Source organism: Pelophylax lessonae (assembly GCF_965119305.1).
Source record: "Pelophylax lessonae genome assembly, chromosome: 5".
NCBI classification, from domain to species: Eukaryota; Metazoa; Chordata; class Amphibia; order Anura; family Ranidae; genus Pelophylax; species Pelophylax lessonae.
This window is the reverse complement of record NC_138772.1, coordinates 515,892,637-515,907,134: the sequence shown is the minus strand read 5'-3', so window position 1 is coordinate 515,907,134 and position 14,498 is coordinate 515,892,637. Positions and strand designations below refer to the sequence as shown.

The following is a 14,498-nucleotide window of genomic DNA, read 5'->3' as shown; positions in this document are numbered from 1 at the left end:
TAAAACTTATAGAGACCTCTCTCTCATAGACTATCATGGGGCCATCCCAGTCTTGCCCATCTCCTATATCCAGGTGTATCTCATCCAGGATTGGGCAATTTCCCCATTCCTGAGATTTAGCATAACTCAGCCCCTCACTAGCACCTCTCTTGGTGAGAAAATGAATTATGCCAGGTCATAACCTTCTCTTGAATGGGGCATTAGGTATGCAAGGTCAAATTGGGCAAATTGTACATTCCTGGACAGATGGCCATATACTCTGCTTATCTAAAGAGCGTCCCTTGAAGTGGATATAGTGTTAACGAAGGGCGTTCAAAAGGTCTGATCTAAATAATTACTTCAGCCCTATATAGTCTGCGATAAGGTAATTTAGATGTCCTTTCTCACATATCAGTTTACTACAGGTAGATAGCTGAGCATGCATTGTTGTGCCCACACATTTAGCCCAACCTAACATTCCTGCACTTCGAAAGAAACTGCGACTTGGGACTTCAAAGTTGCATGACGAGTTGTGCCCCATGATTTCCAATGAGTAGAATTCATATCTGCGTGGCTTCAAAGTAGTAGTCCCTGCACTACTTTTGTCTGACTGTGATGCGACTTGAGGTCCATAGACCTCAAGATTATACAGGCATTGCTTTAAGTCGCATCGAAGTCAGGCAACTTTCAGGTCACACAAGTGTGAAAGGGGTCTTAACCTGAAAACTGTTCCCATAGCTGTGTACTTATAACTGTGAAACCATTAAATGCATCTTCTACCACTACTCCATGTTATTTAAAAATATATATTCAAATATTTACAGTTGCTAATTTAGATTACACACAAACTCCTCATAAGGCAACATAGTCGCAGGGTGCCATAGCTGAATAGCATGGTGGATTCCATAGGATAGTGATATTCACCCATTCAGTTTAATTTCTGAACCCATTGTGCACAAATACTTTTGCAAACTTATGGGCCATACACACTATAAGATTTTCTGAAGACTTTTTCATTTAGACTTACCAAAACCATATAATATGAGCTTAAACCTAAACACTTTCAATTTGTATGCAATCAGGCAGGCCCTTGTACTACATAGAAAAGGTAAATCTGAAGGAAATCTAACCATCAAAGTTGGATAGTGTGTATCCAGCTTAATAGCAATAATGTGATTCATAAGCTTTAGAAAAATCCATAGTTCTTGCTGAGTGCTCTGTCAGATGTCTTTTTAATTCATTCATTATTTTCCCTGTAAAGTTTGACAGCTTGGCAACTTTTTTTTTTTTTCCTTGCATTTTGCCTTTATTTGCAATGCACAGTGCTTACATTAACTGTTATTGCCCTAAACCGCTTGCAAACATCTATAAATTTCTTGTGAGGAACACCTTCTGCCATCAATAACACATATTATGCAAATTGCACTGGCAAAGGTTCAGCACCAGATTCCATTTCAGAGTACTAAAATATTCAGGCCTGGTTCACTTGAGTTGCACAGCTATGCGTGACCGGAGAAATATCATTGTTTAATGGTGCCCTTTCTAAACGATGCGACTGAGTACGGTGTGATTTTGGAAAAGGTTCCTGTGGTACTTTGGTGCTTTTTTAGTGTGACTTGGCCCATAGAATATGGAAAGATGCATTAAAGTCACACTAATAATCGCACTGTAAATCACATCAATGTCTGATTGCAGTAGTGTGAACTGAGTCTCACTGTAATGACCTGCAGCCAACTGAGGAGATGGAAGAGAACCTACACAATGTCAGTACTTGTTGCCTCTCAGTGCTTTAGTCTGTTAAAGAGATATGAGAGTGGAGGAATGACTTATCAAATATGAGGATGTATTTAAATTTGTAGCCTTTCATGCTTTTGTGTAATTGGTATTTACCTGCTGACAGGCACGTCTGGAAATTCTGAAAATTCACACAAAAGAATGGAATCCACACCCATCAGAAACGTTTTTGCAGGAACTGTCTGAAAAGTGTGTTGGTAAGAACTGCTTTGTGTTACAGGACAACATTATGAATTAGATATGCTTCTTCGTATATAATTCTGTTTCTTCTTTGCAGGGTATTGTGGGGCGGACATAAAATCTCTGTGCTCTGAAGCTGCCTTGTGCGCTTTACGCAAGCGTTACCCTCAGATTTACACAACAACCGAGAAGCTGCAGCTTGATGTGTCCTCTATTAAAATGACTGCTAGGGACTTCATGTTTGCCATGCAGAAAATTGTGCCTGCATCACAGAGAGCTGTTGTCTCCCCTGGACATGCACTTTCCTGCATTATCCAACCTTTGCTTCAGAACACCCTCTGCAACATCTTGGAGGCATTGAAGAAAGTTTTCCCACATATGGAAGAAGGAATAAAACATAAAGAGCCTGGTGCGTAAGACGTATCTGTATTACTTTAACCCTTACTAAATTGTTACATGTATTGATTTTAGATATGGGTGACCAGGACATGGGTTAAAGCAGGGGTCAGTAACCTTTTTCCCCACTTAAGGGCCGTATTCAATGTATGTGAATGCATGGAGGGCCGCATTCACCTGCTAATAAATGAGAATAATAATAATCCTAGTAGTAATAGTACAGGTTTGCTTCACTTTAAGGTGCTTCACTAATACGAAGGCAGTTCACCTTGAGGGAGCAGGTAGGTTCATTCCATCGCTGCAGGGTCCTCCTCCTTGTGGCGTTCTAAAGTGAAAACTGCCTTGCTGCACATTCAGATGGTTTTCACTTTATAGCAGTGTCCTGATCCCTATCCCGCTGTATGATAATATTCAACAAAATGCAAGAAACTTTGAATAACATTTTACTTTTAAACATTAATAACAGAACAGTAGTTATAACCGTAATACGGTGACACTGATGGCCACTTTTTTAGCAATGACAAAACACTAATTTTGCTCCAATATCGCTCTCCCCCCTCACACATCTCTGTGTAAGGAAGGAGAGCGGTCAATGAGAGATTATCTCATATGTTTACATTTAAGATCATCCCTCATTGTACGAGGTGATCACATGGTAAATGGCTGCAGTGATTGGCCATTTACCACGATCTGTGATTGGCTGTATCTAAAGGACACGACCATCACAGATTGTCCCTGGTGTGTGGGGAAGACGTACATGGACGCTCTCCCGGCAATTAGTGTCCGCTCTGTAGCGGCCTTTCGGCTATAGCGCAGGCGCGAGATGGATAAAATGTCTGTGCACTGACAGACCGGACATTTAGCGACGGCGGGCCGTAGATTGCCGACCCCTGGGTTAAAGGATAAATTCATCTTTTTAAATAAAATGCATTTTTCTCTTACGTCCTCCGACAGTCGCCGCCCATTCACACAGTCTTCACTAATAGGTATTGCTTCCTCTCCGCAGGAGTTTCTAGGCATAAGACTTGTAAAAGAACAATTCATCTACATAGTCGCACCCATGGGGGCTGTCCTTCTAGTCCAATACCCCCCTGCAATAGCCATCCCAACTCAGTTTGTCTTCTGCCTAGCTTAGGCGTGGATAGGCTTCCCTGTGCTGAGGCTACAGTCTCAGCCTTCTTTTCTCTTATGATTTATTTTCTGAAAATGTCTTTACATTGCTAGCGGTTTATATAGCAGGTAAAAAAATGTGAATTTATTTTTATTGGGAGGCTGGATTTCATTGCACCCACAATCAGCGGATGCAAAGCAGGCCTCTTGCAGACTGTGTGTAAGCAGTTAGGCCATACATTGTACAACCAGGCAGTTACACACTTAACAGGAAGCATCAATGAACTACCACTACCAGCTCAACAGCGCTGTGGTAGTTTAGAGAACTACAAGCTGACAGCCGCAAAGGCTTATGGACCTTGTAGTTTTCTTCGAACAGAACTCTGAATGAATGATCGGGGTGCAGAGCCCCACTCAGCTTTGATCTTTGCAGAGTGTGACAGTGGTGGGAGAAGATCCATCCCCCCGCCCCTTACGACAGGGAGCCGGGCGGGGGCTGGGGGATTTGTAACCTGTTACACCCTGCATATGGATAGAACATGTTACAAAAGGTGAACACGTATCCTTTAACCCTTTCGCTGCCACAGGCTGTTAGGTGAAAATGATTGGGCAGTTGTACAACTGCCTGATTGCTTCCATTCACTTTCATGTTTCCCAGGCAGGTAGAGGGGATGAAGACCAATGAATCTTTTCACTTATCTCCCCTACCTAGCAAATACCTGGAAGGGATGTGTATTATCTCATATGGCTTCAGCTTTTTTTTTCCCTAGCCGCAGTGGCAAGGGAAAAAGCAAATGGAGTGTAATCTGCGCTCCATTCTCTTCAATGGGAGACATCAGGGATACAAAATAGCATCACATAGGGGACATTTGGTACGCTATGTGATGAGAAATAAAATTTTGTGAAAGTTACACCTAGGCACTTAAACTCCCCCAAAACATTTTGAACACATGCAAAAGTGAAAAACGCATTGGGGGCACATGCATACAGAAATGTAGATTGTGCTACATGTTCTTCATGGTGAACTCTAAAGTGATAACCTGTAGGGGCTTGTAAATCGTCTTGGGAAAAACTTGGGTTATCAAAGTTTCTTGCGTTTTTTTTGGATACACCCAATTTAAAGCAGAGATAAAGTTCTGCGGTTTGCTGTGGTCAGGCAGATTTTTTTGTTGAAGAGACCTGCAGTGTCTTTTCTGCAATAAAAAGTACACCTGCCTGTCTGTTTGCAGTGTCCTCCGGCATGTAAACTGAACTATGCAGTTCAGCTTAAAGCAGTCGGCGCGATCCCTCTGTGCTGGAGTGATGTGATGTCATCCCACGCCTGCCAATGACACTAATGAAAACCAGCATACAGGAGAAGATGTTGGTCAAGGACCGCTGGAGGAAACTACATTTCGTTCCACTTTGAAGTTTGATACATTGGGTATCTAATAAACGAACAACCTCATCTTTTTATACTTTGCCTATAAATTGCATAATATATTGCAGTTGCATGCCATAAATATTTTCTTCAGGAAATATATAATGTTTTAGTAATCTTCACATATTTAGTTTATTTTTTTAAGAGTATGCACAAAAATGGCTCTGGCAGTAAAAAAGTTAAAGCAGAATTTGCAGGCTCAAAATCAGTCCATTTTATATTTGCCTTTATTCCAAAGCTGTTACCTGCAACGTGTCTGCACCACAAAATGTCCTTAGCCTTCCAGGTTTGATGGTATCAGAAAAGTGTTTTCTCATAAAATTACCCCCCACTCTCTACATTTTTATGCAACATTGCTGCTCTGCCAGCCTCCTTCAGGCACTTTGTCTCCAAGCAGTCATCTGCCACAGGACACAGTTGGAGGACAGTTGTTGTCCCATACCAGGAAGTGCCCAGACCTACATTGCAGGATTACCAGTATTTTAATGAATGCTGTAGATCTGGGGCAAAAAAAAAATCTGAAATGCTTCTTAAAAACGAATCAACGGTAAAGCTTTTCGTGATTGGGTTTTGATCTACCTTTTTAGAAACAATTGAGTACTATCAATGATGCTTTTTTTATTTGCACAAATACACATTTTCAGGCCAAGATTTCAGTGTATGTCCCCTTCAAGGTCCAAGCCATACTAATTCACAAACGTGTTAGCAGGGTGTTAACCACTTAAGCCCCGGAAGATTTTACCCCCTTCCAGACCAGGGGGTATTTTGTGATTTGGCACTGCGTGACTTTAACGGACAATTGCGCGGTCGTGTGACGCTGTACCTAAACAAATTTGACGTCCTTTTTTCCTCACAAACAGAGCTTTCTTTTGGTGGTATTTGATTACCTGTGCGTTTTTTTTTTTTTTTTTTTTTTTTTTTTTTTGGGATTGCGGTGGACAGATCGGGCCCTTGACTGACATTTTTTACACTTTTGGCGGTACCAGTGACATTACTACAGTAATCAGTGCTATAAATATGCACTGTTACTGTAAAAATGACACAGGGAAGGGGTTAACTTTATTGGAGAGGGAGGGGTTAAGTGTGTCCCTAGGGGCGTGATTCTAACTGTGCAGGGATGTGGCTGTGTATAACAGCACAGATCAACGGTCCTACATAGCAGGACCATTAGATCAGTGCTTTTACACAGGGAAGAATGACAGGCGGCTTTGTTTACATTAGCCGCCTGCCTTTCTCCCTTCACAGCGAACGATCGCGAGTGACCGGCGGACATCGGGTCCGCCGGTCACACGCACGGAGGTGTCCGTGAACGAGCCGAGGCGGGAGCGCTCCTCCGGCGGCGCGCTCCCGGCCGCTATAAGCTCCCAGGCTAGTGACGTACCCATACGTCACTTTGCCTGGCCGGGGCTGACTGCCGCAGTATATGTACTTGCGGCGGTCGGTAACCGGTTAATGCAGATAAAAAATATCATGGGCAGTACTCAGTTGTTTCTGTCGCAAGTGCACTAATGTGGCTACAATCAATCGCCTCAAGCAATATGTAAGATCTACCTTTTTAGATTTCGGTCTCCTATAAATCTGTTTAGTTTAATTGCCAGATGTCTTTACACCAGGCTGTATCCTGTAATTTCTTCTGTTTCTTGCTTGGCTGCTTAGTAGACAAGCCATAAGTGTTCAGTTGGACTTCAGTGACCGCCTTTGCTTTCTGCATGAAGGGTACAGCAACAGGTTCACCTATTTGCTTTCTACTGATACTCCTCCTTCCTTTGGTTTGCCTGCTGGAGCAGAGTTCGGTGTCAGCATTAGATTGATCTGGTCAGAGCTTACATGCTGATGCTTTAATGCCAGGGACATGTATCAAAACACTGAATTCTGAAACTTTACGCCATGCTTATTTTGGGTTTTACTGGCCGGTTATGTCAGGCCCTAAATTTCACTTGTGACTAGACCATCAGATATTTAGATGTGAGGGCACCACTTCTACTTTGTGCCAAGATCACTTGTAAGTATTCCCTTCACTCATTTATTTTTTTTTCTCTTGTATATTTAAGCACTTGGCATTGATTTGTTGGATGAAGACCTGATTTATAGCGATGACGAAAGTCCCTCTGTGTTTGAAAATGGGGTAATCAATAGATTACCGAATGGCAAACCAAAAGAAAATCGCCCGTTTATTCACCTCAGTGTGTAAGTACTTTTATAAATCTGATGCATTGACTTGTAGGATTTAAATACTGTACTTTAATACTAATTAATTAAAATCTCTTTCACCATTGTCTAAAATTGGTGAAGGAGTTTGCTTATCCCCTATAATGCATACATCAGTTTGTTTTATCTTAATGCAGAGAATGCATTAAGATTAAAAGAAAAAAAAAACTTTGACTTTAGAACCACTTAAGGACCAGGCCTATTCTGACACTTTTTTTTTTTTTTGGCTAGGAAAGAACCCCCAAACATGATAAATATAAATGTATATAGATGGATATATGTATGTATGTATGTGAAATATACCGGTCGTTGCTATTTTTTTAGGTCACACTATTTATGCAGTGTTTTTTTTTTTTTTTTAAATAATCCACTAATGAATTTAAAAGGGGGGGGGGCCTTAATCAACTTTTTTTGTAAAATATAACATTTTAGAGTTGGTGGAGGTCTAGTGCTAGAAATATTGCTCTCGCTAGAACGTTCGTGGTGATACCCCACGTGTGGTGCAAACATTTTTACATATGTGGGCTTGACCTTCGTATGTGTTCGTCACTGCAGAGGGAGGTGCTTTTGAGAAAAAAATGTTTTCTTCTTGCACTCTGTCCTTTACAATGATTTCCATAAAAGGCCTTGTTTACATCGGCTGTGAACCAAAAGTGACATCATGACGTTGCTCCCAGCCTCCAAGGCCATAGAGATTGAGTGGAGGCCAATCTTTCCTCTGCTAATCTCTATGGCCAGCCACCACCGGATAAATTCCCAGCTTACTGATGAGCCAGGAAATTTTAATACTGGAGTAAAGGCATCTAGCTGTAGGCACAATGCCTTTATTAAAATGTAAAGTCATTATTTATTTTGCCTGTTAGGCGTTTCGCAAGCGTGGCTATTATGGCACGCTGTTCTTTTTCAGTGTTGTTGACAGGGCCAGATTAACATAGGGGCGATTGGAGCTGCAGCTCCAGGCCCCTACCTTTAATATAGGCCCCCGGGTTGGCCATATTCACTGTTACCGCTCTTCTGTCACTTGTAAACACAGAAGTCTGGTTTCTATGCTCGCTTCCCCAGGCAGCTCCCTCAGAACCTCCCCACACAGAACTCTGCCCTCAGGTTTTGAAACTAAGATTTTTTGTGTTCCTTGTATAGTAAAAGAGTTGTAGTAACTGTCTTTTTTTTTATATATTGATCAGGAATGCCTATCACCAGCCCACTTCGTACAGGCCTAGGTTTCTGATCTGTGGGCCGCCAGGCCTGGGTCAGGGTACGCACCTGGCTCCAGCACTCATTCACACTCTGGAAAAGTTCACAGTCTACACATTGGATTTGGCCGTGCTTTTTGGGGTTAGTGTAACTTCCCCAGAAGAAACTTGTGCACAGGTAATTCAACTTTTTTAACTTTCTGCTGGACTCTTGCCCATATGTTGTTGTGGTCAGATTTTAAGGGAATAAATGTAGATGTTTTGGATAACAAGGTAAATTAATAATTTAGGAAAAAAAAAAATGAAAGCAGAAGTATGACCATACTGCTGCTTTAAAAAAAAATTGCACATTTAGCAATGAGCAGCAATGGATAAATATGTAGTATCCCGCTTGGAGGGTTACTCTGAGTATTTGCATTTGGTTTGGAGCGTTACCATCCTTTAATCAGGCGATCTTATTTGCTGTTTCGCAGTATATATCCCAAACATTTATTCAGAGGAGTCAATATCTGGATGCATTTGGACATTATTTTTTTTTATTCTAAGAATTTCATCACTTTTATAAAAATTGTTTATATATATCTCAATGGTGTATGGGACTTTATGAGGACTTTTACACAAAACTTCATGTTTTGGATTTTCATTTAGCGCAGCTTTATATTATAATGAGCAGCAATGGCCTCAGTGCCAATCAAAGGTTGTCACTTGTATTTTCAAGCAGATGGAGCTACAGGGTAGGTTCATGTTGCAGCCTGCATTTGCATTTAACTTTTCAGTAGAGCTATTCTTAATTTACATCTCTATTTATATTTATTATAAGAACTTAAATCGCAGTGTCAATTTATGCAGCACTTTACATATTGTACGTTCACATCAGTCCCTACCCTCAAAGAGCTTATAGACTAAAGTCCCGAACTCGCATTCACACATACTATTATGTCTGTCCCCTTTGGTCTTCTACGTGGTTTGTGTGTGTGTGTGTGTGTATATATATATATATATATATATATATATATATATATATATATATATATATATATATATATATATATATAATCAATGAATGATAGATAATCCACAAGAGTGGTGTTCTCTGAACAAACAGCACTTATGTCACTTATGTCACATTGCTGATATTGACAGAAGTGAAAATGATCCAACTTGACTATACACAATTTAAACCATACACAATTTTTATGCAGGAATATAAGAAGTCCAAAAATGATGTTCTTAATCCCTGTCGACATATACAACATCCAGTATATATATATATATATATATATATATATATATATATATATATATATATATATATATATATATATATATATATAAAGTTCTTGCATAAAATAACTTGTGCCGTGTAGTGCCTATAATAACCAACAGATTCCTCTGTGTGCTCCCAAAAAAACACCACATGCAAAAAGGTGAAGTGAAGATCCCCACTCACCAGATGCTGCTGACCCACCTTGTCTTATGACAAAAAGGGTCAGATAAAGCTCTCTGTGACCAGGATGTATCCTCTGGCCGGCTCCCCACATCCCCTCCTTAGCAGACAGGGTAATAGGAAAAACTGAGAACAAAACTCATAGCGTAAAAAAGTATTTGCAGTTTAATTAAAAAAACCTTTGTATAAGGTCTGGCATACAAGAAATAGTTAAAATTACATCCTGTACTGGCATCCGCGCTAGCGGTGATGGAAAAAACTTGCCTAGGTGTTAGCGTGCGTTCCACATAAGCTCTACGTGACATGCCGTACATCCCATCTTGACGCGTTTCGTCGTGATGTCTTCAGAAGCCAGGAATACTTGAGAGTTTTCTGAAGCAATGCTATCCTCAAATATGCGGACTGTGTGCATTTAAGTAGATGGCACTGAATGGAATGATTTGGGCTTAATTGCACAACTTCTCCCTTTTTTTTGGTCCAGCTCTTTCGTGAGGCAAGAAGGACTGTTCCTAGCATTCTGTATATTCCACACATTCATCTATGGTGGGAGACGGTTGGCAACACCTTGAAAGCAACATTTCTTACCCTAATCAAAAGTATACCATCGTTTTCTCCAATCCTCCTCTTGGCAACAAGTGACATGGAATATAGTGATCTAGACTCGGAGGTAAGAACAGCATTTTGGTTAAGAGTTAATATTTTGAAGGAAATGGCTAGTGCTAATACAAAACGATTTCCTTCTTGTCTAGCTATATCTTTACCTTCACATTTCAAGCTGGGTTAGATCCTAATTATTTTAAAACATTTATGCAAGTAAACTGAACAGTCCTTTGCAACCAATCAGATTTTGAGTGTTTTTTTTTTTTTTTCAATCTGGCGAGAAAACAACAACTTGCATTAGATTGCCTTAGGCCAGGGGTCTCCAAACTTTCTAAAGGACCAATTTTATGGTCCTCCAGACTTTAGGGGGCTGGACTGTGCCCAGTGGTAGTAAACCATGCTGGATCTTTAAGTATTAGGGGGAGAAATAGTTGGTGTCCATAGGAATGGTGCCCCATTGTTAATGTAAAGAATAGTGTCCCATTGTTTGCATCAATGGCAGGAATTATGCCCAATTGTTGTTCAGTGTAAGAAATAATGCCTCAAGAGCCAGATGGAGGCAAGCAAAGGGCCGCATCCGGCTGCAGTTTGGAGACCACTGCCTTAGGCTATGTAATGATATTTTGAGCTTGTGCTTATTTTATAGAAAATAGCAATCTTGATTTCTCTTACGTCCTCCGACAGTCGCAGCCCCTCACAGCCTTCACAAGTGATTAATGGCGCCTTCTGCAGGAGTAAGCTAGGCAGTTTGAAATGTTAATAAAAAACCTTTCTATACTTGGAACACACCTCTAGGGGGCCGTCCTCAGCCATTATCCTGATCCAGTTACCACTGGTCCTCAGTTTTATGCTGCCTAGCGTCAGGAGTAGGCTAGCTCTTCCCTGCTGGGACCTAGCGTCTCAGTTTTTTTTTTTTTTTCTTAAATGTTTTTTCTTTGTACGGCTGCGTCCGCAGCGACCATATTTAAATGGATCGGACAGACGATTGTTCATGCCTATTCAATCAAGGGTCAGGTTCCTCCTTTTCCTGTAAAGGAACGTTCTACTAGAACCATCAGTGCCTCTTGGGCGTCTTTGCCATCAGGCTTCTGTGGCTCAGGTGTGCAAACGGCGACCTAGTCGCCTGTGCACACTTTTCACAAAATTTTTACACACTTGATGTGGTGGCATCCTCGGATGCTTCTTTTGGCCACAAAGTTTTGAGTGCGCGGTTGTTTGAAGAGTCAGGTATTTTTGTCCTGTCTCTTCCTAGTGGGGTTCTTTTTTATTCTGGGTTAGCTCCTGTTGCGCTTCTGTTGCCCTGTTGGCCCAGTTGGTTTTCTTCCTCTGGCTTGGTTGTTACGTTGCCTATTGGGTAGGTTGCATTTTTTTCCCACACCTACACTGCTTTGGGACGTCCAACTCGTAAAGGCTGTATGAGGGGCTGCTGCTGTCGGAGGACGTAAGAGAAAATAGTTTTTGTAAGAACTTACCGTAAAACTCTTTTCTCGGAGTCCTCCGACAGTCGCAGCCCCCGCCCCTCTGGGTTTTTTGGCTCTTGGGGTTGTTGTCTTCCGATACTGCTTGCTACAAACTGAGGACCAGTGGTAACTGGATCAGGATAATTGCTGAGGACGGCCCCCTAGAGGTGTGTCTAAGTATAGAAAGGTTTTTAATTAACATTTCAAACTGCCTAGCCTACTCCTGCAGAGGGCGCCATTACCCACTCTTGAAGGCTGTGTTAGGGGAGGACTCAGAAAAGAGTTTTACGGTTAAGTTCTTACAAAAACTATTTTTCTTTCATGGTTGGCAAATCGCAAATTCAGGGAAAACCATACTCTAGGAAACCTGTACTGCTAGAGTATGCAGTCATCTTTTGCAGTATAAAATGCTATTTTCCTGGCTGTCATTCTCATCCGTTTATATTTGGGACACAGACCTGCATTAGTTCTGGAGATCAGACACTGACTTTTTAACCTGCTTGCTTAATTTAGTTTAGCAAGCCACTGTACTGAATCCAGAGACGGGCAACTACTGTAGTGTTCGTAGGTTGACACTTACGACGACTCCTGTATTTTTATCGTTGCACAGGTTTTCTTTTTAGTGTGTTTTTTTTTTTTTTTTTTTTTATTTATTTTGTAGCTTAGCAGGGCTGTATTTTATTTATTTATTTCAGGTACTTGTATAGCGCTGTCAATTTACGCAGCGCTTTACATATACATTGTACATTCACATCAGTCCCTGCCCTCAAGGAGCTTACAATCTAAGGTCCCTAACTCATACATACACAGTAGGGCCAATTTTTTTTTTTTTCAAGATTGACTCTCTGGGCTATGTTTACTAGGAGTTCTGTCCTTGGGTGAGTTGCTAGCAGTTTTTAACAGTCAAAGCAGTCAGCAAATTGTATGGATTTTACTTCTTTTTTTTTTTTTTTTATATATACCACTTAGACTAGGCCTATTTTTCTTTCATTCATTGATGGACACAGCTCCTGATCATCTTAACCATTGGGTTCTACTGCCCCCCTACAGGAGTAGGGCACTAGGCAGAAAAAGTCTGGCTATGCCTATGGGCAGTCCCAGGGGGTACACTCCCTCCCTCTGCTGCTATAGGTACTTGTTTTTTTTTCTGCCTAGTCCGGAGTAAGGACCCATTTCCTTGCTGGGTTCCTGGCAATGTTTTCTTTTTAGATAGAATTTTTTTTTCTCCTGGATTTTTTTCCTAAGAGATCTACAATCAACTACCGGACTGGGCAGTGGGCTGGATAATCTAGTTCCAGTGTTCACCCCAGTCTGGCCTGCAAGCGCACACAGTCCTCAGCTCCGCGCTAGGTCAGCCGCGACATAGTCCCGCCGGACAGGGGCTGGCCTGCGAGTTAAACGCCTTGCGAGGTCGCATATGCCGGGGGCTCTGCCGAGTCGCATCGTTCCTCCTGGCCGACAGCCCCCTATTTCTATGGAGAGGAGGTTCTGTCTATAGCGGTGCCCGCCTGGTACCTAGTATGGTAAGGAACTGTCCCCCCTCTCTCCCTGGGGGGTTTTGGGGATGGACGTGGGCCCCTCCATGGGATGGTTCGACCGTTGGGTTCCCCTCCTCCCAGTTAGGCACCCCCCTCGTCAGTCTGGCCATCCTACCCCCCACGCTGGGTCTGTGGGGTGGCCTGGTCCACCACCTAGGGTGGGGGCAGGGTGCTGTGGTGGGGGGGAGGGGTTCCTCTCCCTCTATTGAGGATCGATTGGTGCTCAGTGGCTGGCAACAAGGTGGGCTGCCTGAGCGGTGGGAGTTGTCCCTTAGCAGTGTTTTACACTTTTTTTGTGGGGTCCCCATGGTGACTCATGCAGTCTTTGGAGCACATCCCCCCCCCTGATCCCCTCTGAGGCTGTCGGGCCCTCCGGGTCCCATCCATCCATCGATGCACTGATGGCCATCCTGGAGTCCTTGTGTCCCAGGTGGAGGTGGCTTTTGGGCGTCAGGCTGGCAAATAGCGCCCCCGCCGTCCCCTGCTTCATCTGTCTTATCAGATCCTGAATCTGATTCGGCCGCCACAGACATGGACCACCCTGGTGGGTCTGCGACCACGTGCCCTGAATCCTCAGATCCTGAGGAGGATTCCTCCACTTCTGCAACCACGTACGAAAAGGTGCTGGTGGGACGCACTGATTGTAGCTGTGCGCGAGACCTTAAAGATGGAGGATGCAGCTAAAGCCGTGGCGGAGGCACAGGTTCCCTTTGGCATTCACAAGACATCCAGAGCGGTAAAGGTGTTCCCTTTCCCTCCATTTTGACAGAATTGTCACTAAATTGTGGGGACGACCAAAGCGTCCCCTTGGGGTCCCCAAGTGATTTTGCTGGGCGATACCCCTATGAGGAGTCCCTTCTTAAGAAGTGGACTGTTGCATCGGTGGTGGACCCTCCGGTTTCCAGATTAAAACGAGGCAACCATGATCGCGGTTGAAGAGTCCCTGGCCTTAAAGGACCAGGCTGACAGGAAGCCTTAGGCTGTGGGCCGCAATATGTACACCCTGGCTGGTTCAGCACTGAGGCCGATATTCACTATTGCCCTGGTGTCACAGTCCCAGATCTCCAGACCTAAAACCTATTAAGCAGCATCTGTGGGGTATCCTCAAATGGAAGGTGGTGGAGTACAAGTTCTCGAACATCCACCAGCTCCGTGATGTCGTCGTGGATGAGG

The 14,498-nt window shown here is 42.8% G+C and overlaps 1 protein-coding gene across 1 annotated transcript in view; it reads left to right on the top strand.

Moving 5' to 3' along the window:
- Positions 1-14,498, top strand: part of ATAD2 (ATPase family AAA domain containing 2) — an 82,848-nt gene that overhangs the window by 41,059 nt on the left and 27,291 nt on the right. The window contains exons 15-19 of the mRNA XM_082257941.1: positions 1,880-1,970; positions 2,051-2,362; positions 6,931-7,066; positions 8,272-8,458; positions 10,209-10,394. Of these exons, the coding sequence (XP_082114067.1) occupies positions 1,880-1,970; positions 2,051-2,362; positions 6,931-7,066; positions 8,272-8,458; positions 10,209-10,394 (912 nt within the window). The remainder of the gene's footprint in view (positions 1-1,879; positions 1,971-2,050; positions 2,363-6,930; positions 7,067-8,271; positions 8,459-10,208; positions 10,395-14,498) is intronic.